General features: G+C 41.3%; 1 protein-coding gene across 1 annotated transcript in view; it reads right to left on the bottom strand.

The window, feature by feature from the left end:
- Positions 1 to 26,170, bottom strand: part of pik3cd (phosphatidylinositol-4,5-bisphosphate 3-kinase, catalytic subunit delta) — a 46,733-nt gene extending 20,563 nt beyond the window's left edge. The window contains exons 1-14 of the mRNA XM_039007659.1: positions 26,010 to 26,170; positions 24,416 to 24,644; positions 23,764 to 23,996; positions 22,840 to 23,019; positions 22,040 to 22,195; positions 21,363 to 21,452; positions 19,865 to 20,086; positions 8,040 to 8,136; positions 7,289 to 7,419; positions 7,010 to 7,060; positions 6,532 to 6,699; positions 5,559 to 5,680; positions 4,569 to 4,712; positions 1,552 to 1,651 (exon numbers count right to left, since the gene is read on the bottom strand). Of these exons, the coding sequence (XP_038863587.1) occupies positions 1,552 to 1,651; positions 4,569 to 4,712; positions 5,559 to 5,680; positions 6,532 to 6,699; positions 7,010 to 7,060; positions 7,289 to 7,419; positions 8,040 to 8,136; positions 19,865 to 20,086; positions 21,363 to 21,452; positions 22,040 to 22,195; positions 22,840 to 23,019; positions 23,764 to 23,996; positions 24,416 to 24,644; positions 26,010 to 26,150 (2,064 nt within the window). The 5' untranslated portion in view covers positions 26,151 to 26,170. The remainder of the gene's footprint in view (positions 1 to 1,551; positions 1,652 to 4,568; positions 4,713 to 5,558; positions 5,681 to 6,531; positions 6,700 to 7,009; positions 7,061 to 7,288; positions 7,420 to 8,039; positions 8,137 to 19,864; positions 20,087 to 21,362; positions 21,453 to 22,039; positions 22,196 to 22,839; positions 23,020 to 23,763; positions 23,997 to 24,415; positions 24,645 to 26,009) is intronic.
- Positions 26,171 to 26,456: the final 286 nt, after the last annotated feature.

Here is a 26,456-nt window from a genome sequence, read left to right as displayed (position 1 = left end):
CCCAGACCTTAATCCCATTGAGAACTTGTGGTCAATCCTCAAGAGACGGGTGGACAAACAAAAAAAAACAAATTCTGACAAACTCCAAGCATTGATTATGCAAGAATGGGATGCCATCAGTCAGGATGTGGCCCAGAAGTGAATTGACAGCATGCCAGGGCGGATTGCAGAGGTCTTGAAAAAGAAGAGTCAACACTGCAAATATCGACTCTTTGCATCAACTTCATGTAATTGTCAATAAAAGCCTTTGACACTTATGAAATGCTTGTAATTATACTTCAGTATTCCATAGTAACATCTGACAAAAATATCTAAAGGCACTGAAGCAGTAAACTTTGTGGAAATTAATATTTGTGTCATTCTCAAAACTTGCTAACCACATCATTCTTTGTGTTCTGGGCTCAAAACTGTATTGTTTAATTTTTGCACCTACTAGTTGGTTGGTACACCTTTCAAATTGGAAGAAACCCAGTAGGGGAGACCGGGCAATTGTAACATCTTGACTTTCTCCAAACATAAACAAGCTAGAGATGAAACTCACACAGTACATGCCCATTTAGGTTATTGCTCTGCTCGAAAAGTTTCAGCAAAATATCTCACTATTTGCACATTTCATGAGCAAATGTTTGTTTTTTAGGGGTGAATGTAGTTTTTTAGGTGTGAATGTAGTTTTTTCCACCGGTTGTATTGTTCTTATACTGTCCTGAGCATTAATGTCCAAGAATTCAAACTAGCAACATTTTCATCACTATATGTTGGCTAAACATTGGCATGATTGACATGTGTCACTATTGTTGTCTATTGCTAGGCACATGAGGTTTTGTCATGGCTGCTGGGTTGGGAGTAATTGTAACACAGTGTTAAAATGATCTGGAGCCAAGCAGCAACATTATGAAAAAAAAATATTTTAACTTTAAGGTTGTATGAATTATACATCAACTATACAATTACTAACTTTAAATAGCCTTGGGGTCCTGTACAGTGCCAAATAAGTTGTAAACAGATATATTCTGGACACCATCAGACATTTCAGATGTTTTGAGAGCTACCGAATGGCCATGTAAATGTTGGTTACGTACATAGAAATACTTATATTTGTTGCAAAATTATTACATACAGTAGGTCTATAATATGATAATTCATAAACATTAATTTTATACAAGTTAAGTGCATTTATTTTGTTTATTTTTTAGGTGTTACATTTGACCCCACCTACTGTCACAATTGCCCCTGGCACGGCGGCAAATGTAACATCCAGACTTTTCAGATTAAAATCAATATTGTGATCAGACCTTCTTACATAGATCTATAAATGGTATGAATGATTAGCAGACAGATGTACGTTTCTCATATAAAAACATTAGTGGCCTAGTTCGAGTGGTCTCTGAGCAATAAAGTCAAATACAAAACATGTTACAATTGCCCCCAGTCTCCCCTAGTCCTCTACACATGCTATTTCTAAGGAATCTGGCCATTGTACAAAAGACATGGTAAAATATCATGGCCAGATGTCTAAGAATTAACAAGTATATAGTCTCGAGGTGTGCTCACCTGTTTCCATAAGCCCTTGATGTGATAGATGTTGCCCCTGCAGTAAGCCTCTAAAATCAGGCCGAAACGCAGACTGACCGAGGATACGTGCATTTCTGACCTGGAGTGAGGACAAAGGCTTCTGTCACAACTTCTACCAACACCACCTTAGTGTTCAATTCATATACAGAGTTATAGTGCTTGTTCCACACGTGTGCCCACAGCCAGGTGCGCACACACATGAATAAGTAAGCTTACAATAAGTAGGTAAGCAAGCATACTATATAAAGGGTCAATTCCAATACTATATTTACAATGTGCATGGATACTGGAGTGATGGAGGTAGATATGTATAGGGGTAAGGTAACTAGGCAACAGGATATAAGATAAACAGAGTAGCAGCAGCTTGTACGTGAGTGGGTGTGCATAAATGTATGTGCATATTATGTGTGAGTGAGCAGTGTGAGTGTGTTTGTGTGTGTAGAGCCCTGTGAGTGTGCATAGAGATGTAAATAAAAGGTCAATAAAGATACAATGTTAACTCAGATAGCTAACAAAATAGCTACACAGACTATTTATCCATCGTATCTCTTGGGGATAGAAGCTGTTGAAGAGCATGTTGGTGTCAGATTTGATGCACCGGTACTGCTTGCCATGCGGAAGCAGAGAAAATAGTCTATAGCTTGGGTGGTCGGAGTCTACCGATTTTCCGGGCCTTCCTTCCACACCGCCTGATATAGATGTCCTGGATGGCAGGGAGCTCGGCCCCAGTGATGTACTGGGCTGTCCACATCACCCTCTGTAGCGCCATGGGATCGAGGGTGGTACTATTGCCATACCAGGCAGTGATGCAGCCAGTCAAGATGCTCTCAATGGTACAGCTGTATAACTTTTTGAGGATTTGAGGGACCCATGACAAACTTTTTCAACCTCCTGAAGGGGAAGAACCGCTGTCGCTCTTTCTTCACGATGTGCATGTGTGAGGACCATTTTAAGTCTTTAGTGATTTGGACACCGAGGAACTTGAAGTTCTCGACCTGTTCCACTGCAGCCTCGTTAATGTGGATGGGAGCGTGCTCGCCCCTTCGTTTCCTGTAGTCCACGATCAGCTCCTTGGTCTTACTGACGTTGAGGGAGAGGTTGTTGCTCTGGCACCACACTGCCAAGTCACTGAAATCCTCCCTGTAGGACCGCTGGTGATCAGGCCTAGCATCGTCATGCTGTCAGCCAACTTGATGATGGTGTTGGAGTCGGGCGTGGCCACACAGTCGTGGGTAAACAGGGAGTACAGGAGGGCACTAAGCACACACCCCTGTGGGGCTCCAGTGTTGAGGGTCAGCGTGGCGGAGGTAATGTTGCCACCCTCACCACCTGGGGTCAGCCCATCAGAAAGTCCAGGATCTAGTTGCAGAGGGATGTGTTCAGACCCAGAGTCCTCCTTAGCTTGGTGACGAGCTTGGAGGGGGCAATCTCCTGTTGAATGCTGAGCTGTAGTCAATGAACAGCATTCTCACATAGGTATTCTTATCTAGGTGGGTGAGGGCAGTGTGGAGAGCAATTGAGATTGCATCATCTATGGATCTTTTGGGGCGGTACGCAAATTGGGGTGTCTGGGATGGTGAAGTTAATGTGTGCCATAACCAGCCATTCATGATTACAGAAGTGAATGCTATAGGGCTGTAGTCAATATGGCATGTTCTTGGGGACAGGAATGATGGTGGTCATCTTAAAACATGTGGAGATTACAGACTGGGACAATAAGAGGTTGAAAACTACTGTGAATATGCCTGCCAGCTATTCTGCGCATGCTCTGAGAACGCACCCTGCTTGCTATACAGTCGGGCCGGGCCCCACGGCCTTGACATGATTAAAGACCTTTTTCACGTCGGCCTCGGAGAGCGAGATCACCCAATCCTCTGGGTCTGTGACGACACTCCCACCTGGCACGATGTTGTTGTTATCATGTATAAATGCATTGAGTTCGTCTGGTAGAGAAGCATTGTTGGGCAGATCACGGTTGGGTTCTTTTGTAAACCGTAATGAACTGTAGCCCCTGTCACATTCGCAGGTGCCGAAGCCTGTGTAATATGATTCCAACTTACTCCTATAATGTCCTTTGCTCGTTAGATGACTCTGTGGAGGTCATTGCGGGACTTATCGTACTTGTTCCTGTCCTCGGCCGTAGACTCATGGTTGTCTACTATAGCTCTGTGTGCGGTAGCCCTGTCTTTTAGTTTAGCGCCAAACTCAGTGCTAATCCAGGGCTTTTGATTGGGGAAGCAGCGAACCCTCACCGTGGGTACAACGTCTCCGATGCATTTTCTAATGAAGCCAGTGACGGAGGTGGTTAGCTCGTCAATGTTAACGGCGGAGTATCTAAACAAATTCCAATCAGCGCTAGCAAAGCAGTCCTGTAGCATAATCTGTGATTCTGGTGACCATTTCTCAACAGAGTGATTCACGGGTACTTCCTGTTTAAGTTTCTGCATGTAAACAGGAAGCAGGAGTACGGAGTTATGATCTGATTTGCCGAATGTCAGACGAGGGAGGGTCTTTAATGCTAGTGGCGTTGGAGACGTGTTCATGGAAGTTGGGTATCACGTGTCTTAGTGACATGAAATTAAAATGGGTTGACACTTCCTGTAACTAATCAATTTGGCTATTTAAGCTCTGAATATCAGCTACCCAACTTTATCAGGAGGCTTTCTCCTGAGCCTATTTGCAATGTGTTTACACAGCGGGAAATGCAGAAGTGTTTTCTTTTTCGCTATGATCAGCTCGTCAAAAATTGACAGATACAAACTTGAAACCACTGATCATAACAATTAGCCCACAGGATTTAACTCATAGACAGCAGTTGTGAGTAGCCTGATTACATTGCATACTGTCCATTTTACATTGATCTGTCCTGTTTTTAGGATATCTCTCTCTCTCTCTCTCTCTCTCTCTCTCTCTCTCTCACTCTAACTCTCACTCTCACACTCTCACTCTCACTCTTACACTCTCACTCTCTCACACTCTCTCTCTCTCTCTCTCACCTGAGATGCCAGAAGAGGAAGTGACCTATCCTCTTGTTGGAGAGGGCTCTCTCTAGCAGGAAAGTAGCAAGGTCACAGTCCAGGTAAGACTCATACTTCAGAACCTGAACCAACTGCAGCAAGTACTGGAGCAGCTCCTCATCTCTGTTGGGAGGGAGATTAAACAGAGTCATTTACAGCAACATTTTCACAATGTTGTAAAAACAATTATTTTTTGCCAGCTGTATATAGTCATTGAGCAACCAAATCATTGACGGGCATCCAGTATGGTTGGAACTTGTTGACACTTCTAAAAACCAATTCTTAACATTGATTTCTCACCATTGTTAAAGTGGTACCACTTGTTTGTATTTTTGATTTGTACCACTTGTTTGTATTTCAGGAGGAAAAAACCTATACATCCCTACATAATCATGTCACTATTTTTCTGGAGTTTGAGTACCTATCAAAATGGAAAGCAGAAAAGAGGCCATGGCGAACGCCAAAGGATAGCTCTCTAGTCACCTAGGGCTGGTCTCCCAGACATGGATTGAGCTTAGTCCTGGAATAAAAAGCACTTTCAATGAGAATTCTCCATTGAACATGCTTTTTAGTCAAGGACTAGGCTTAAAGCTGCAATATATAACTTTTTGGGGTCCCAACCAAATTCACATAAAAATGTATGTTATAGATCTGTCATTCTCATTAAAAGCAAATGTAAGAAGCGGTAGATCTGTTCTGTGTGTGGTATTTCTATATTTCTTACGTTTAGTTTTTGTGTCTTTTACTTTTGGATTTGTACACCAGCTTCAAACAGATGAAAATACAATATTTTTGGTTATGGAAAATATATTTCACAGCGGTTTAGATTCTCTACACTATGCTTGTTTTGTCACAAACTGAAATTAGGCGATCTATTCACATGTTTTTTAAATCAGGAAATGGCGGAGTGATTTCTGCATAGTGAATCTTTAATCTGTGTCTGGGAAACTACCCCTAAGGTTACAATACCTCAGCTTCCTTAGGCATCGGATGGTGAAGGAGCGGACCATTGGGTCAGGGAAACTGTAGTCCAGCAGCTCCAGGGCATGGAGAGCAGGGAGGTCCGGCCATTTCTGCAGAAACGCCACCATCTGGACACAATGGCACAGGTCAGGTTTTTTGACATTGAACCTACTGGAACTTTAAATTCATTTTCAGCATACATGAGCATTGCTAATGCATACTGAAAGCATGAATCAATTTGAACATGATAATGGAAAAGAATGACATATTTAATAATTGCAAAAACAGATGCACAATGAACTAATGCACTGCATATGTATCGCAAGGTAACTAAATCTCTGGTTCAACCAAAGTTCCTCTCACAGAAATGTTTTAAGAAAAGTTACAACATACTGGTAACTGCCAAAATAATGGAAACAGTTTAGTAGATGAGGGATACAAAGTATATTGAAAGCAGGTTCTTCCACACGGGTGTGGTTCTTGAGTTAATGAAGTAATTAACATCCCTTCATGCTTAGGGTCATGTAAAAAGAATGCTGGGCAGGCCTTTATTTTGGTTACCATGGCTATGCCCCAATAGGATGACAATGCCCCAAACCACAGGGCACGAGTGGTCACAGAATGGTTTGATGAGCATGAAAACAATGTAAACAATATGCCATGGCCGTCTCAGTCACTAGTTCTCAAATCAATTGAGCACATATGGGAGATTCTCGAGCGGCGCCTGAGACAACATTTTCCACCACCATCAATAAATGGTGGAAGAATGGTGTCGCATTCCTGCAAGAGTTGTATAATCTATGCCAAGGTGCAGTGATGCTGTTCTGGCTCGTGTTGGCCCAACGACCTATTTAGACACTTTATGTTGGTGTCTCCCTTATTTTGGAAGTTACCTTTTAAGTCAAGATGCAGATGATAATTTCACTTGCATTGCGTTAACTCACACCTCAGTTGTCTTTGCGAGAGGAAAGTGTCCTACCTGTGCTACATCCTCGTGCTTATTCCATTTTGTGATGAGGAGAAGTTTGGACAGACTCTCTGGGTAGCGCTCCCGCACCACACCGCGTAGCTTCCACAGAAGCTCTTTCTCGTCCTCAAAGAACTCTGTGTAGTTCTTATTGTCTACTATTTCCTTTAGCTTCATATGCTGGGCAGCACAATACAAAGACAACAGGGAAGGGGTTGAGTGAACATACTGTAGATCTGTAGGTACTAGAATGGTAATTTCTTAGCAATGAATCTATACTTTGATGTAAAAGTAATTGGGAAAAACACTGGTAATTGTGAGGAACATAATTGATACGTAATGGTATTGATAATGAATTCAAAGTTCAAACATACAATAAGGTAATACAAATAATAAATGGTTTATGCGTTTTAAAAGTTGAATGTGGTTTTCAAAGGATTACTTTAATGTAATCTAATACATTTCAAACAAACAATAGAGAGTCCCTTACCTCCACCTTGGTGGCTATAACCTTCCCTCCATTTTTTTCTAGGTCCCTCAACTGAAAATAGGGGCATACAAATGTGTAGATATCTTAATATAGCTCTAAAAATACAATTTCTAATGTCTAACTTCATAAAATCTAGTGAGATCTTTTTTTTTTTTTTTTTTTTTTTTACACGTACAGTGTAAAAAAAGATGGTTACAAGTGTAATGGTTACAAATGTACGAGGTTGGTTACAAATGTACAATGTCAACTATTGAAACGTGTGTGCAATATAAGGTGTACCTTGTCGAAATGGGGGTAGTAGAGAGGGTGAGGTCGGATATTGGGGAAGCGAATGAGGAGTCCTGCTGCACTATCAACGTTGGGATTTTTCTCCACTGTGCCCATTGGATTCAAGAGGTCGCCTTTATCATCTGTGAGGCCAGATTAAACCGAAATAAACATATTCAGCTATTAGCTAAATCAATGTGTTAAAGCTGCAATCAGCAGTAGAAACAATACAGCGTCCTCCCCACCACTGTGGGATGGGGCTGGAGAAATGTAACCATTCTCAAAAACAGAGGGATCATATCTAGTATTATTATTGTAGGTTGTCTTAGTTGTGTACTGTGAACAAAAGTGAAACAGATTTAGACCAGCCTCACTCCTTTTTTAGTATAGCAGTAACTACATTTTTTTAACACGTAAAAAAAGTTGTTTAAAAATCTTTATTTTTGCAGTATTTAAATGTCACTCCTTATCCCAGATATATACAAAAACAAGTTCCAAATTTGTTGTAATTCAAATTTTAAAAACGTTTTTGCTGTTTTTTACATGTATTATTACTACCCATTACCCATTTATTTGCAGCAATTTAATGACATTTTAAACAACTGTAGGTAAATAGTACAATGATTAAAATTGTATCGGAACAATAGAGAGAGAGTGTGAGTGAGTGTGAGTGTGAGTGTGAGTGTGTGTGTGTGTGTGTGTGTGTGTGTGTGTGTGTGTGTGTGTGTGTGTGTGTGTGTGTGTGTGTGGTCTTCTACTGTACCAGGGACTGAAGGCCAGGTGGAGAGAAGGAACTCCCCAGTCTTCAGCTGATCCTTATAGTCAAACACCATGGTGTTTACCCAGGCTAGTGGACAGTCCTGGTGGGAGAAACCATAGAATGAGGTGACTGTTAATAAAGCACAAATTGATAGCCGAACTTCCATGCTTTTACTTTCTGCTTTGCGCCTAGGTTGAGGATAACAAAAGTTAAGACAAGAGGATTCTAATATCCCATAACTCTTTGCATTCATGCGGAAGAATTCTAAAACTAAGGCACCAGCGATGCTAGTTAGCAATAGCGCTGGTCCCATGAATCTGTTTATTTTTGAACGCTTCCGCATGTGAACGATGTTGGACGTTGTCCTAACCTGGATATCTTCAACCTAGCTTTGCTCCAATCGGGACCCTCAAAATGGCCCCAGTACATCCATTATAGCATCATGACTTGAATGGGAAGGTCCATTCTAATTCTATGGGAGAAACACCATGGTCATGTTCAGTAAAGGAGAAAAAAAAAGTGGAACGGGAGGTACTACCATAACTAGTCCAATAAGAACAATATTGTTTTTCTCGTCGCGAAACGTTTCGCTACGGTGTGCCCTACTGAACACGACCAAGGTTGATAGTCATTAGCACACTATTTACAAATTCAAACTTTCTAACCTGTTTTCGTTTACATCTGTTTAGAAGAACCCAAATGTGTGTGAGTACATCTTGGGCTTCATTCAATCAAAATCAGTATGTAGTCCACAGTGTCACTAAGTTGAAGTTTGGATTCTTTCAATCAATAACACACGTTGTGAAATCAAAATAAATACAACTTGATATTCAATTCAAACTGGATACCTAGCTGCATGGGAGGAATGATGTGTTGCCATAAACTGGAAACTTCCAGATTGATTAAATGGAGCCTCCAGTCTTGAAATGAATGACTGAGAATGGCAATGGTGCAATGAACAACTGGCTTATTCTTGCACCACCAAAAAGCACAGTCACTTTGCGAAAGAGTTTCCACTGTGGTTAACAAACAGGTCTTCGTTCGTATAATAACTGATATCATTATGTCTCACACGCCATTTGTGTTGTAGGCCTCTATGGTTACATTAAATTGCTTGAAATGCATTTCAATATACAGTATACATAAAACAATACAAGCCACAATATCTAATTGGCCATTACAAGGATTTCAATTAACCTCAGAAACTGTTAAACACTTGATATTAGAGTTATAAAATAAAGGTTAATTGAGTTGTCATTGTATTGTATCTCATTGTATTGTATCTCATTGTATTGTAAGTATTGAATGATTGTAATGAATGATAAATGTCCAAATCTCCCTTCCTGGCACAAGGTTTAATGAGAATGACTTGTAAATTACTTATGGTAAATGGTCAGGGGAAAGCGCTTCTCAAGCTAAGGCGGGAAAACCAATATAGTGCATCGCTCAGCTGCGAACTTGTTAAAAAAACAAGCTAAATTAAAATAAGCCGATGCGAGTGGCCATGGCTAGCCAAAATAACTTCTCGCTTCCTGTTTTGTGTTCCAAATGGCACAGTGCACCACTTTTGACCATGGCCCTATGGACCCTGGTCAAAAGTATGCATTATACAGGGAATAGGGTGCCATATGGGATGCAGGCCCGCTGTCTGGCCTGCTGAGAGGACTTCTCCTCTGGGTGACGGAAGGGAGAAGTGGCCCAGAAAGCAGAAGTGGAGTCGCTGAGGCCGAGCTCCCCACAGCACACATGTGGCCTCTCCTCGCACCTTGCCTCTTTTAAACCAGGGCGTATTCACTAGGAAGCAAACAGGGCAAAACGGGGAGGGAGTAGCCTTGTTTTTGTAGCAAAACATTTTCCATTGCAAAAGGTTATTTCTACGGTGTGCACTAATGAATACACCCAGGACTGTGACAAGAGCCACGGTGAAAAGGGGAAATTGGGCCCAGGCCTCAGTGTACTGTACTATTATACACAACTACATACACGCTCCACTTCCTGAAAGCAATGGAAAACAAGTCCATAGTAACCAATGGCATGGGGATTCAAAGAGGTGGTGTTGCTAACTGTGTGTTCATGTCTAGAAGTGAAACCATTATGGCATTTCGCAGAAAAGGGGAACATAAGAGATATCCTTGACTTGATCGAAACAAAAAAAACTACACAGAACACAGACATTACTTTTTTCTGTATGTCCTTATAATAGCCATATGACACATGCAAACTGCTTAGTAGGTACATTTTCAAATAAACTGGCAATGGGGTCAGAAGGATGAAAAGATAAGTGAACAAACATTTGGGAAATGTTTCTAAGCAGATATACATTGTTACATGCTTTGGTTTTTCCATTTATGTTTTGAGGTTGGACTTTAGCGTGGATAGCTCATTAGCACATAGGGGCACCGATTGGTGTCACCTCGTTGGTCAGTATGTGTTACACCTGTGCTGGTTGCCGTCTTGTTATTGGGAAGGTGTTTCACCTGTGCTGGCCCAGGTGCTATTTCAGAGTGGTTGGCCCAGTGCTCCAGTTGTCTTGAGAGATGTGGAGGGTCAACACCTTTAGTTGGCGCTCCCTATTTGATTTCTAGAAAAACATTCCTTTGTCTGATTTCCCTGATTTTAATTTTGCTCCACCTTTTTGGTTTGCTTGTTGAGTGTGTTTTTTTCTCCCCAATATTGTGGTATCCAATTGGTAGTTACAGTCTTGTCTCATCGCTGCAACTCCCGTACGGACTTGGGAGAGGCGAAGGTCGAGAGCCGTGCGTCCTCCAAAACACAACCCAACCAAGCTGCACTGCTTCTTGACACAATGCCCGCTTAACCCGGAAGCCAGCCGCACCAATGTGTCAGAGGAATCACCGTACACCTGACAACCGTGACAGCGTGCACTGCGCCCGGCACGCCACAGGAGTCGCTAGTGCGCGATGGAACAAGGACATCCCTGCTGGCCAAACCCTCCCCTAACCCGGACGACGCTGGGCCAATTGTGCGCCGCCCCATGGGTCTCCCGGTCGTGGCCGGCTGCGACAGAGGCTGGACTCGAACACAGAATCTCTAGTGGCACAGGTAGCACTGTGCCACTCGGGGGGCTGATGTGGGTTTGTCTAATTGTTTGCCTCTTCTTGGGCAAATTTAGTGGGCACTCATGGTGGGTGTCTTTTAGGTTCCAGTTGTTCTCGCTAGTCAACTTTCAGTGGATGCCCCCATGAGTGTCTTTCAGAATCCCTCCTAAAATCCCACCTGTTTTCGTTTTAGTTGTTGATCAGTGACTCTTTGTTAGTTCCCCCTTCTGTTTGAGCGACATTTTTGGTTTTCTTGCTGGTGAACGTAACATACACCTCCATTTAAAGTTTCCACAGCTCTAAATTTAATGTGAAACACAGTAGTAATAGCCATTTAAAGTGGAACTGACAGCCTTTTAGCAACATTACATTTGACTAAAATCTGTTCATATATACCCCTAGGAAGAATGACACTTTTTAAAAACATTTTCTGACAAGCGAGCACTTAGACATGGTCATTTTCACGTTTTCATCAATTCATAGAATGTTTGAGAATGACGTAAAGTAAGGCATTTTTGAAAATAATACAGCAATATAGAGTGCGAACCCGGCCGTGCATTTGGACTATTAATAGAAACTGCAGTAAATAAAAACATCTGCCTGGCCCAGGACCGGAGTCTACGCCATAGCCAATCAGAGCTACAGTAGGTCTTTATGCAAATATGCCAATAAGCCTGCCATCATTCACTTTCAACTGGACAGTGTGTTTACAGGCAGTAAGTAAGACCAGCACGACTTTACATCATTAGCACGCATTCGCCATATGCCACAAAATACACCTGAATGGACTTCTGCAAATGTGACCGACTGACTCGATTCGGTCTTATGTCGCAAAATTTGATGTTTATTTTTTTTTACATCGGATAAAAGTAGAGACTCAAAGCTAGAAACTGGTATATCATACACTACAGCTGAGGAACAATGGGAAAGTAATTCTGCTTTGAAAGTTGATGAACTTGTAACCTTACTTTTGAGAAAATGGCCCTTGAATGTTTTGGTACCTACTGGAAAGCCTACTAGAAAGATTGGACTTCAGTAAATTCAGAGCGTTTCACTCTCGGAGCGTTCAGAGCGCACACCGGACGCTCTGGCCTAAAAGTAGGTTTAATCCGAGCGTTCTGAACTAACAGCAGCAGTCAAGCACCCAAGCTAACTGGCTAACGTTGGCTAGCTTGCTAACTACTTCCAGTCACAAATGAGAGAACAGCTTACTGACCATTTTACTCGCCCTAGCAGGCTGTTTTTATGTTATCCAGATCGTTGGTGACTGCAACTGTGCTGAATGGCAACAATTTAATTACGTTTTTTTGCCTAAGTTTACTGACACCGGCCATATTCAATGGGTGTTGAGCGTTCGTAAATTCATCAGTTATTCTGCGCTCTGGCACACTCAGACGAGAGTGCTCTGAAATCGGAATAGAGAGCCAGAGCGAATTTACTGTCTATCGACAGTTGTCGCAGTGAAATAGTTACTTGCATAGTGGAGTCTTTTGTTTAGACAGCTAGCTAGATAAACAATTAACCATAATCCCAATTTATAACATTACTACCCTGCATGAATCTGCAGGTAGCTAACCAACCAGGATCAAAATTAGCTAGCTAACATTAGGCTATAACTAGCAATGCAAATGGCTCTGAGATACGAATAATATTACTATACAGATCACACGCAACGTTAGCATCAGTACACTTTAACTTGAAATAAATGACTTTCTGACAAAATTAGAAATGTGTAATATCTGAAAATGTAGCTAGCTAGACTCTCTTACATGGATGGACGCTTCTCCCTCTCTGTCACGGATGCCATGGTTGCCCTTAGTTTGAAAATGTAATCCGGAGACAGGTGTTTTATACAACAGCCTTCTGTGTATTCTCTTTTCTACTCCGTCTGCATATTTGCAATCAAACGGCAGAATTTCCTTAGCTAATCTCCTTAGCTATCATACTCTAATTCCACTGATTTCATAACTCGATCCTCCAGAAAGTGGAGAGCAACACTTATGCAGTTCTACTATGTGATATCTTTCAAAAAAGCTGCGTTATAAAGGATTACCTACACATACTGACCAGCTCATATTATAGACAGAAGTGTGCTACATGGCAGTCCAATCCGAACTCATCTGTCGGCATGTCCAGCCAACTCATTATCTCAGCCAATCATGGCTAGCAGGGAGGTTGCTTAGTTTTCCGTGGCTAAACCAACTAGGCTCATAATTTAACAATTTTATTTGTATTTACAGATGGCATACACGTTTGTTATTAAGGCACATGAAAGGTCACATGTTCCAGAAGGCATTTCTGCCAAAAAACGCTCCTGTGAAGTAGTGACGCGCGACATACACCTTGTTTCCTGAAACGACTCACAAATACGTACAGGTGAAGTTGGACGTTTACATACACCTTAGCCAAATACATTTAAACTCAGTTTTTCACAATTCCTGACATTTAGTCCTCGTAAAAATGTCCTGTTTTAGGCCAGTTAGAATCACCACTTTATTTTTGAGAATGTGAAATGTCAGAATAATAGTAGAGAGAATTATTTATTTCAGCTTTTATTTCTTTCATCACATTCCCAGTGGGTCAGAAGTTTGCATACACTCAATTAGTATTTGGTAGCTTTGCCTTTTAAATTGTTTAACTTGGGTCAAACGTTTTGCGTAGCCTTCCACAAGCTTCCCACAATAAGTTGGGTGGATTTTGGCCCATTCCTCCTGACAGAGTTGGTGTAACTGAGTCAGGTTTGTAGGCCTCCTTGCTCGCACACGCTTTTTCAGTTCTTCCCACAAATTTTGTCCTTAAACCATTTTGCCACAACTTTGGAAGTATGCTTGGGGTCATTGTCCGTTTGGAAGACTCATTTGCGACCAAGCTTTAACTTCCTGACTGATGTCTTGAGATGTTGCTTCAATATATCCACATAATTGTCCATCCTCATGATGCCATCTATTTTGTGAAGTGCACCAGTCCCTCCTGCAGCAAAGCACCCCCACAACATGATGCTGCCACCCCTGTGCTTCACAGTTGGGATGGAGTTCTTCGGCTTGCAAGCCTCCCCCTTTTTCCTCCAAACATAACGATGGTCATTGTGGCCAAACAGTTTGATGAAACTATTTTTGTTTCATCAGACCAGAGGACATTTCTCCAAAAAGTACGATCTTTGTCCCCATGTGCAGTTGCAAACCGTAGTCTGGCTTTTTTATGGCGGTTTTGGAGCAGTGGCTTCTTCCTTGCTGAGCGGCCTTTCAGGTTGTGTCGATATAGGACTTGCTTTACTGTGGATATAGATACTTTGTACCCGTTTCCTCCAGCATCTTCACAAGGTCCTTTGCTGTTGTTCTGGGATTGATTTGCACTTTTCGCACCAAAGTACGTTCATCTGTAGGAGACAGAACGCGTCTGCTTCCTGAGCGGTATGACGGCTGCGTGGGTCCATGGTGTTTATACTTGCATACTATTGTTTGTACAGATGAACGTGGTACCTTCAGGCATTTGGAAATTGCTCCCAAGGATAAACCAGACTTGTAGAGGTCAACAAATTTTTTTCTGAGGTCTTGGCTGATTTATTTTGATTTTCCCATGATGTCAAGCAAAGAGGCACTGACTTTGAAGGTAGGCCTTGAAATACATCCACAGGTACACCTCCAACTGACTCATGATGTTAATTAGCCTATCAGAAGCTTCTAAAGCCATGACATAATTTTCTGGAATTTTCCACGCTGTTTAAAGGAAGAGTCAACTTAGTGTAACTGTAAATACCATGGGAGTCATCTTACATTTGGGAACTTTACAGTCCCCACATCAACAACAAGATGAACAACTACATGCTAGCCAGAGCTATATGAGCTGAAATCTAATGAGGGAATATTAGTTAAACGCTCTCAAACTTTTTAAGCTAGTTGGCCGTCAAAATTGCACTGATAAACAATGGGGAATAGTAGCCTGCTCGTCCTTCTGCAGCTTGCCTGCCAATGCATGCTTGTCCCAACCCACATTTTGACAACTGAATGGGAACTTGCATGCCCGCCCATTTGATCGACAACTAAGTGTGCGTTCGTAAATTGCCTCCATTGTGTCAGAGTGAGCTCCGTGTCGTTCATAAATTCAAAGCGTTGTCAGATTGTAAATTTACAAACAGTAAATTACAAACAGATTTACTGTTTGTAAATTCAGTGTGTTTCGCTCTCTGCGCGTTCAGTGGATGCTCTGGCCTAGGAGTAGGGTTGATCTGAGAGCGTTCTGACCTCAAAACTGCAGTAAGCACCCAAGCTCTGTCTAACTTCCAGACACAAATGAGCAGGGGCGCAACTTTCACTGAGGACATGTCCTCCCCACATTCTGAAATTGCATTTCTTGCTAGCTAACCAAATGACACCTGCATCTCTGGCTGTGTAACCAATGAAAAACAAGATAAGGGGTAAAAGTCGGTCACCCACTCACCCAATTACATTACATCCTTCCAGCAGCTAGCTAGCTAGCTTACGTTAGGCTTCGTGTTTTTAGCTTGCTACATAAATAGATACGCTAGCCTATTAGCCACGCTGACTGACTTGTGATCATTGACCTTGCTAGTTTGATTATATTGATATTCCCAGGCTTAGTTACATTCGTCCGTTTTGTCCAAAATATTGAGTCATTGAAACTGAAACAGTGCATCCCGAATGGAGGCAGCAAACAATGTACCAGGCCAGCTGTGATTTACAACCTGATAGCAATATATTTTGGACTACCAAGAAATGTACTGGTGAATTATATTAACCATGCATTGAACTGCATCCATCTATTCTGCCAACAATGCCTTACTGTATGTGATGGAATTTTCAGTCAAGTATAATCTAGTTTTAAAACCCCTTATAAAGTTTGATATTTTTGTACTGATATGATTGTTTCATATCTGTAAAGTAGTTAACACACTGTCAGTTCCACTTTAAGGAAGTTGTCTTTGCAATAAAAGTGGAAGTACTTAAGAGAAGAGGTAAATACAACAAATATCTGTGGGTTGGCTTAGAAACTTCCTTGAAATTGACGCTCTACTCTTCCTTCCTTGGAGTGATAGTGTAGCAGATAAGAGTAGAAGCGAATAAAACGCTTGCACAATCCGACAACAGCAAAACATACACCCCCTCCTACACACACACACACACACACAAAAAGAAACATGTTTTGTTCAGGCAAACAAATTCACACACTGACACTCACCCACACAGACACCCATGCAACCACAGAAACACAAAGTGTGTCAGAGCACGTTGAAATAGCAACATGGTTGTAGCTACAATAGCAGGCACCCTGTACAAATAGCATACCCCAAGACATGCTAACCTCTCACCATTACAATAACAGGGGAGGTTAGCATTTTTTGGGGAGTATAATATTTATGCCTCTAACTTTTACTAATTTCAAATCCAAAGTGCTAGAGTATAGAGCCAAAACAACAAAAGATGTGTCACTGTCCCAATACTTTTGGAGCTCACTGTAAAGCAGTTTTACGTGCCAACATTTCTTCCGAATTCAGATAGGGATTTCACGTACAGTGACATATGTTCTTCAACTAAAACTGTGTCGTGTCCCCCTACCCCCCCATTATACTGAATTCTCAGTCAGTTTTCTTAAAGATGCAGTCCGGAATCTTAACCCTTAACACTCGTGGGAATTGGCCTGTATGGATAGGGCTAAATCGAAATGTTTCTTACAGAAGAAATATGTAAAGCATATGCATAATCATGGTAGTAATTAAAAGGGAACATTTTGGAGGTTATGGGGAAATTATTAGACCAAAGTTAAGAACACAACAGTTAACCTGACACAAGACTGAATCCTAACATTACACTGATGATTTTATGTGCTTTTTACATTTACTGTACTTTTCGCTGCATTTGTTGATAACAAAATCTGAAAATACTCTGGATACATTCAGTAACATGATACGAATATTCCTGGAGAATTTGAGGTAGGTCTACATAAGACAAAAAAAATAAAAGGGTTTGAATGAGAGGACTAACTGGTGTCTCCAAGTGACCACACACACACACACCTCTCCAAAGTGTGCATAGTTCCTAAGTAATTTCAATGCACTTACAACTCAAAGAAGAGTCTTCAACTATAAGGTGATTTTTTAGCTCTCCTAGTTGTGCCGTTGAGGAACTAGAGCAAGCACACTTGTAATTGTTTTGAACACAACCCTGCATCCCCGCACTCACACAATTGCTGTTGTTGTTTACACAATCCATAAACAGTCCATTATAAATCGCAATCTGGTTCAGGTGGGCATCATTTCAAAGCTTGCTCTACTGCCAACATGACTAGCTAAATTACAGTGCCTTCAGAACGTATTCATACCCCTTGACTTATTCCATATTTTGTTGTGTTACAGCCTGAATTCAAAATGGATTGAAAAAAAAAAGAATCTCACCCATCTACACACAATACCCCATAATGACAAAGTGAAAACATGTTTTTAGAAATGTTTGCAAATGTATTGAAAAATAAATACAGAAATATGTAATTTACATAAGTATTCACACCCCGAGTCAATAGATGTTAGTATCACCTTTGGCAGCGATTACAGCTGTGAGTCTTTATGGGTAAGACTAAGAACTTTGCACACCTGGATTGTACAACATTTGCCCATTATTATTTTAAAAATCAACAAATTGTTTGTTGCTCATTGTTAGACTGCCATCAAAACATGATGCAGCCACCACGCTTGAAAATATTAAGAGTGGTACTCAGTTATGTGTTGGATTTGCCCCACATAAGGCTTTGTATTCAGGACATAAAATGAATTTGCCACATTTTTTGCAGTTTTACTTTAGTGCCTTATTGCAAACAAGATGGATGTTTTGGAATATTTGTATTCTGCACAGGCTTCATTCTTTTCACTTTGTCATTTAAGTTAGTATTGTAGAGTAACTACAATGTTGTTGATCCATCCTCAGTTTTCTGATATCACAGCCATTAAACTATGTAACTGTTTTAAAGTCACCATTGACCTCATGGTAAAATCCTTGAGCGGTTTCCTTCCTCTCCAGCAACTGAGTTGGGAAGGACGCCGTTATCTTTGTAATGACTGAGTGCATTAATAAACCATCCAAATTGTAATTCATAACTTCACAATGCTGAAAGGGATATGCAATGTCAATTTTTTTTTTACCCATCTACCAATAGGTGCCCTTCTTTGCGAGCATTGGAAAACCTCCCTGGTCTTTGTCGTTTGAAATTCACTGCTCGGCTGAGGGACCTTACAGATCATTGTATGTGTGGGGTACAGAGATGAGGTAGTGATTAAAAAATCATGTTAAACACTATTCTTGCACACAGCATGAGTCCATGCAACTTATTATGTGACTTGTTAAACACATTTTTACTCCTGAACATATTTAGGCTTGCCATAACAAAGGTGTTGAATACTTTTTGACTCAATGCTTTTCATTTTGAATTCATTTGTAAAAATTCCACTTTGACATTATGGGGTATTGTGTGTAGGCCAGTGACACAAAATCTAAATTTAAGAAATGTTTAATTCAGGCTGTAACACAACAAAATGTGGAAAAAGTAAAGGGGTTTGAATACTTTCTGAAGGCTCTGTATAAAATATGATCTTACAGTCTTAGTCTTCCACAGCGCAATTCAGAGAAACAGATCCTAATTTCAGCGAGCATAGTAAGGAGTTTATATGCGTGCATTCAGGTGCGTGTTCGACGGCAAATTTTCTTCACAATAGACAAACATAGGCTCATTCTGTTCAGAACAACTCAGGGTTTGACGCCATGTCATCTTGTAACTGTACATCAAACATAGTGATCATAAACATTGACACTGTACATGACATGAATTTTATGATATGGAAAATTGAAGTGCACATTCAGACTCATGGGTGTTTGGCTTGCATGTATGACATCATAGCGATATTTATTATAATTATCAGAGTCTCATCTTTCAAAATACATAGAGTCCCCTAATTTATGGCATTTCCCTCACTCAGAGAACAAAAATGTGCAAAAGTTGCAGAAGGGATGGGGGCAACTTCTTGTCGCGTGCGGTGCTCAAGAACAGAACGTCTGTCAGTCAAAACCCATAAAGCGATGTGAAGCACAGAGCTCTGACGTCATTTATAGTATGTTAGTGTACAGCCACTGGGTTCCAATTTAGGTACTTATCAGTGCCCAAATCCTGCAATTTTCAACACGTATACAGGTACTAGAGTAAAGGGTTACGCACTTACAAAATAGACATTTTCGGGGACTGAAATCACTTTAACAGCTACAGTGCCGAAACAAAACTCTACTTTAAGTGCTGCCTCCCCCAGACCACATATACCCCTGGCTGCAGTGGTACGAAACCCCCGTTCTGCCACTTACTGTATCCTCTTCTACATTTTTAACTCTCTCTCTGTCAATAAAACTTGTCAAATTAATTCAAAATAGATATTTTTAAACTCTGCTTTCTTGAGCTCGTACACCTCGATCACATCGACAGAATCATTGCATTTTGGCACACCAGAAGCATATTCATTTCCAATGGAACGCTGCATTTGCCTTGCAGCATTGCGTTGCAAAGGCAGTTGCAGTGCGTTCTGTGTGGTGCATACGTTGGATTTATCGAACATATGCGTCAAACTGTATGCGTAGACGGCTTGTTGACAGAAATTGTAAAAGAAGGTGAATGTTTAACTTTTGTTGCACACATATCCAGATGATGCTGCGTACTATTTTGCGCAATGACGCTATCGGTGTGATCAAGGTGTAACAGCTCTTACAGCTGCAGACTTACAGCTTTCTTGTTCTTCTTCTTGGTGGAGCGGGGCTTCTTGGCCTTCTCGATGACAGCGTAGAGAGCAAAGCACAGGCGGCTCATACGAGGCAGGTCGCTCACGCTGATGTCAAACACCAGCTTCTGGTCCCACAGGGGCTCGGAGCACACGTTAACCTCACCGCTGGTCACTACCTTACACAGCAGCTCACTGCCGTGGAACAGACCTGCCTGGACGACCAGCTGGGAGACACAAACACGTGCATAAACGCATGCACGCACGTACACACACACACAAATAATAAGAACCCACATGAGAGACTGAGTTGGACATCCTTGTGTTAACTGATCTGTTTTTTTTTGTTTTCCACAAAGCAAATGAAATTGCTTTTGGTAAGGTATGGTAAGGTGTCTGAATCGGTTCTTTCATAAGCAATGCATACTGCCTTCATAAGAACAATAAATGTCTACAGTAAATGTAAAATCATGAATGAACAGTGGAGTCTATTTTTCCAATGTGATTAATTCAATATCAAGCAGTCAATTCCTCAAGGCTCGGTGTACTGCCTACCTTGGATATATTCAAACCAGGCTGGGTTGTAGCCAGATTAGAAAAGTACTGTGTGCGTATGACCCAAATGACAACCTATTCTCTACATAGGGCACTACATTTGACCAGGTCCCATTGAGTTCTGGTCAAAGGTAGTGTACTAGATAGGGAATAGGGTGCAATTTGGGACGCACACTATATGAGTGGATATTTCTCCCTAGGGTATTTTGGCAAATTTCTGCCTGCCAACAATGTGACAGGACAAATAATTTACTGTGAGTCATGCTCGGCTCTGAGGTAAGAGGCCGGAAGTGCACTTACACAACAACCAATCTAAACAGTAACAGTAAGAAAAAAGCTGAATCAAACACACACAGACAAAACATTAAGCCAATTCCCCATGTGTTTTTCTTGGTTGTTCTTTTACATCCAATTCACAGGATCCAAGTTAAACAACCTTTCTATAATGAAAATATGACATGTAAATCAAATAATTTGCAGCATAGTCCATTTCTACATAATATTGCCCAGTTATTCAATGCAATATCAACAGTACAGTATCACAATTCTATGTAGAGTAATTAGAGGGCGGAGAAACTCAACAAATTTCAAGATAGGTCAGAGCCGTCAACATGCCCTATCTGCAATAGTAACGACAACCATCTCTCCTATCAACAAAAAAAAGTTAAAGTGGCGAGCGAGAGCGCAAAGCCTGTCCTTTTCTAAGAATCTAGGCACCAGAGTGCAACGTGAAAGCCAGATAGGCCCTCCCCACTTCCTGTTTTGTAGAGTTTTAACCAACTGCCTCTGATGAATTATGGGAAATGTGCGGTAAGGGTCATATGACCCCATCGTTTACATTTCACCTCTCCTTCGTACACCCTAAAGTGAGATATTGGTAAACAACTCGAAGCTGCACTTCATTGAGCAACAGTCAGAGCGCGAAAGCCCACATGAAACCACACCAACCTTCATTCCTTCATCTGCGTTGACTCGGTAGCCTTGTAGCAAGTGAATGTGGAAAGGCTCCTCAATGGACCACAAAGACGACGTGTTCTGCTGATAGTAAGAAAAAAATAGGAAATTTGCTTTGATTAACATTGAAATTGTTTCCTGCCTTGTGCGAATTATTAATGTCAGTGTGACATGCAAGGCCCAAAATGTGAATTTGTTTTACCTTCAACAACAAAACATGATAAAGAAAGAGAAGAGGAACTAAAGCTTCCAAAAGCTGAAGCTGATACAAGGCCAACCTGGTTCATCCTTTCTATGTTGGTATCAATTATGGGAAGTAGAGTTTGAACCAAAACAAAACTACACACACAAATGTATTGTCATTTAGCAGCATTGTGTGTGATAATTGGGAGAGATAGGTGCTACCATTTCAAAGCTACACTGAAGATCATACAACTAATGCAGACAGTAAAAACCATTAACAACAAGAAAACTCAGTGAGTTCAAATCAGCAAAGTTCATACACATTAAAGTGTAAAAAGTAAATGATTTCAGGCAGACCCCCCCCATCATGTTTTGGGCATGTCAAAGTCCATAACACTGGTTGAGGAACAACTGTAAGAGGTACAAAAAAAAGGTTGACATTCTGTTAATAAAAAAATGACTGTGGTCCCAAGTGGCTGACCACTCACCTTCTTCACGGGTAGAGGGGGGGGCTTGGACAAGGAGCGACTCTTGGATACCTGGCTGCCCAGGCAGCCCTGCTCCTCCTGGTATTTGACAACGGTGGATTGATGAACCATGGTCAGGTGGGGGGTTTGACCCCCTCTCAAACAGGAGAATATGTACTGAGGAAGGAGTAGAGAAAGGAAGAAGGGAAGAGAGGAAGAAGAAGGGTTGGATGTCAACCACACAGATCACCCACACATATTTCCCGGGGTCCAGATTGCTCCGGGGTGAAGTTTCCCCTAGGTACAGATCTAGGATCAGCTTCCCCTCCCCCAACCCTAATTCAATTAGTGGGGAAAATGCAAGACCAGCGTCTAGGAGTGACTCCACCCTACTCTGTCCAGATATTCACTGGTGTACTCATGTTCAAGAACTGGAGGCTGTTATTTACTGAAGCTTAATAATGCAGCTGAATTATGTGCAATGCAGTTCCCTTCTGAGGGCTGCTAGAGATATGAGTCATCATTGGTCTGAAGGTAGCAGGAGTTTCAAAACCAACAACGGAGTCTCCTGCCACCGAAACATTGAGTCATTCCACTAGAGACCAGAGAGCCAAAGGCTCTCATTACATACCTAGCATATACAGACAAAATAGATCACATTCACAGAGCAGACAGAGGCAACATGTAGACAAAATAAGAAACAAATACAGACCAACTCAGACTAAACATACCAGGCACAACATATTGAAAAATAGTTAACATCAATGGAGAAAATGGGTAAACTCGCAGTGAAGTAAGCTTGTATTATTGTGTTTACTCACTTTGAACTGGCACAGGGGGTATTTCCCGTATATGAATTCCCACCTCCCATTGACCTGTAAAGTGTAGTCCTCTGGCTTCTCCTGTCGCACTGAGCGAAACACAGTGGCCTTCTTCTTTAGGGCACTCCGCATTAAGATCACCGGCAGGTCCTGGGGCTCCTGCTGAAGCATAAAGCTTTCCTACAGAAAATAATAGATTCATTTTATATAACGGTTTTCATTACAATCAGAATCTCAACGTCACTTGAAAAAATATTGATCTGGTAATTCTTGAACGATGGTCTTCCATAGCTTCAGATGATAGGCAGTTTGAAAAGGCAGTAGCTTGATTTAAAAAAAGAAAGCTTGAAAAGAAAGCTTTTAGTTAAGTCCTTTATGAGTGCTTTTTTACAGTACATTTTGTAGTTACGTTTGGTATGAAGGCTACTCTATAAAATAATACATTAGACAGTAGGCTTGGTAAGTATATCATGTAGTAGCTATAACGTCAAATTGTCTTCTTTCCATCGTCACTATGGCCGTTTTTGTGCAAAAATGTCACATCTTAATGATTTTCTGTTTCAACTGTTTCTTTTTTCTTTCTACATTCATAGTGATTCCGAACTGTTGTTTTGAAGACTTGTAAAGTGACAGTGAGTGGTGTTTGTGGTGTGTGGGAGGGGAAGGGAATTTCCAAAGTGTGTATGTTTTTTTTTATTTTTTTACCTAAAGTCATCCTTCAGATCTTAACTTGGTCTATGCATTGGTAGAAATTCAGAATTTTCCAGTCAAAGATATCATTGCTGACAGAAGGTGAATATTCACATCCCAATCCAATCACAATATCCCATGTCCCTTCCAAAATTCACAACAAGTAACTGATTGATTTACTAGGACAAACATTAAGAATAAGAGTAAAAAAGACCAGAGGAACAAGGCACTTACATCGCTGGCCTCAAACTTGACATTGACAAAGATCTTCTTAGTGCCTTTTGTCTTGATGCCCCCGGGCTCTGCCAAGGAAACACATGGCTCTAGATCACACGAGAAGCTGTACTCCATCCACTGGTACCATGGCAACCGCTGGCGGTCCTGGGCCTTCTCTTCACAGAAGGACCGCATCTTGGCCCGGAACTCGTTCACCTCATGGTTCTTCTGGGAGTCAAATTCGTGCAGACCTGAGAGACATGAACAGGAGTGGACACAAGGTCTGGTGTTGGAAACTAGCAGGATACAGTGCATTTGGTGATTCAGTGACTATGAGCTAATAACCAATTATGCCAATTTTCCTCTACCCAAGATCTAACAGGCCTAGGTGGGTTTCCCAAAGCATTCGTGGCTAACGTAGTAAATAATTTCTCTCGACGACCCACACTCACAGCACTCGTAGACCAGAAAAGGGATTTTCATTAGTTCATACATCGAAGATTGGCCGTCAAACATAGATTTCATAATTGTTATTCTCTCATGGCTGTGTGGACTAGGTTGTGGAGAGAAAATATATACTACTTAACCTATGACTACTTAGGGAAATCCTCTGGTCCTACTAGCATTGCTTTGTGCTGCTTGCTGCATGCCCCTGAGAGGTGATGTAGACCTTTGCCAATCAGCAGGCTGATCTGAGTGTTGGTGAGCTTCTCCACGCGGTCACCCTCCCGGGCCACCAGCCTCAGGACAGACATGAAGAGCCGGACATCACACAGACGACGGGTCTCGTCTTCTAGCTCCTCACGCTCTGCCGTCGAGTTGATGCAGGTGAACACGTAAGCGTCCGCGTCGCTCAGCGCTCCATACAGGGGCTCGCTGCTAGCGTTCCTCCACACCATCTATACAAACACACACAAGCACGCGCACACACACACACACACAGGGTTCATAACCAATATGACCAATACTGACCATTTACACACCCAGTCACATTCTGACTGGCAAATACACAGAGTAGCTGACCATACCCAAACACACAAATCAACTGATCACACCATGAGAAAGAGGAAGATGACTGCACACACTAGAGCAAGAAACAACACCATTTAAAATTAACAGAAACATCTACAACACTACTGGTACTGCATTCAAATCAGGTGTAATAAATTGAGTATTGCATGTTTTAAAGGGGCAATCAGGGATTCAAACAACAAAAAAGTGGTCACGCCGCCAGGGTTTTTAAATCTCCATCTTAAATTAATAAAAATTACAAAACATTCATTTAATTATAAAACAACAAGTGATCACCCAATTGAGTAATTTACAGGGGAAAGTCTGTAAACGACTGTAAATAAAACCAGCAAAATCTCTGAAGCAAGCTGCCAACAGTATCCTTATTTAACACATATAAATCAAACAGTATGAAGAGGCAGGACTGTTGGCATAGAAACAGGCAAATCCATGGATTTGAGAGCATTTTTGACTGCTACAGCAAATTGTCAGACAGATTTGTATTAGAGAGATGAGACATTAACTCTCTCTACCCGTGTACCATCACATCCAAACATGCCCTTCCATAACAGGCTACAATTCAATAGGTAGTGAAGTTAATTTATTAATCCAACATTTATCTAAAGAGGTAGGTAATTGATAACAACATTTTATTATAATGACCTGGCTATACCTGGTTTTTACTTCAAAATAAGACTAACCATAATATTAATAATAGTAAATATATTTATTTTATATAGCGCTTTTCATTACAAGTACAATCTCAGTCACCCAATATTTCCTAAATATGACTGTTTCTTTGAGATTCATTGAGAATGCTGTATTACGTACCATTTGGCACTAAAATACCAGTTCCATTTTGGTACTAAAGGAATCAGACCTGCTTTACTGCACTGAGCTGGCTCAACTCCATCGGACTCTCCACAGAATAATACTCAAGTTAATCAACAGTAAATGCAATACAGGGTGCTGCCTTGGAACAGGGAGCAAACATAGAACAATTTCAATATATGACAATATACTGTATGACCCAAACCTTTTGCACATGCATTTTTATCGATTTCTTGTCATTTGCACGTGTAATTGTATCTATTCCATATGATTTGTTTCCATGTTCAAGCAAATTAACAATATCTGTAATGTACAGAAAAATATGACAACATTATCAAGTATCAACTCTTGATACGTGTGCACATTTACACAGTCAGTTGAATGTGGGTCATGCAGCCACAGACCGGGAAACGAGGACTTACTTTTTTGATGGCACCGATGGTGTCATTGCGAGACACAGGGAATTTCAGGAAGATCCCGGTGGGCAGCAGGAAGTCCATCATGATGTCATGGTCCCCCTCCTTCTCCCACTCGCCCAGCATCCCATACTCCCCCGGGGGCATGGTGACGGTCTCTCATTTACCGTCAGCTCCACTGCTGTATCACGGGAAAGGAAACCCAGCCGGCCATTCAGGACACAAAGACAACGCAGCAACCTTAATTAATGCTCAATATGACAACGTGTTATGTATGTAGCTACCATAGGTCTACTTGTGAGCCTACGAAGTTAGCAGCATGCCTACTAACACCATAGCAGAGTTAGGGTCAATTCCATTTCAATTCAGTCTAATATGGCAGTAAACTTGAATTCCAATTGCAAAGCAATGAACATTTGACTTTCTTTACTTCCTGAATAGACCGAACATAAA

The sequence above is a fragment of the Salvelinus namaycush genome, chromosome 14 (genome assembly GCF_016432855.1).
Source record: "Salvelinus namaycush isolate Seneca chromosome 14, SaNama_1.0, whole genome shotgun sequence".
Classification (NCBI taxonomy): Eukaryota; Metazoa; Chordata; class Actinopteri; order Salmoniformes; family Salmonidae; genus Salvelinus; species Salvelinus namaycush.
Note: the sequence above shows the minus strand (reverse complement) of the source record. Positions and strands in the feature narration are given on the sequence as shown.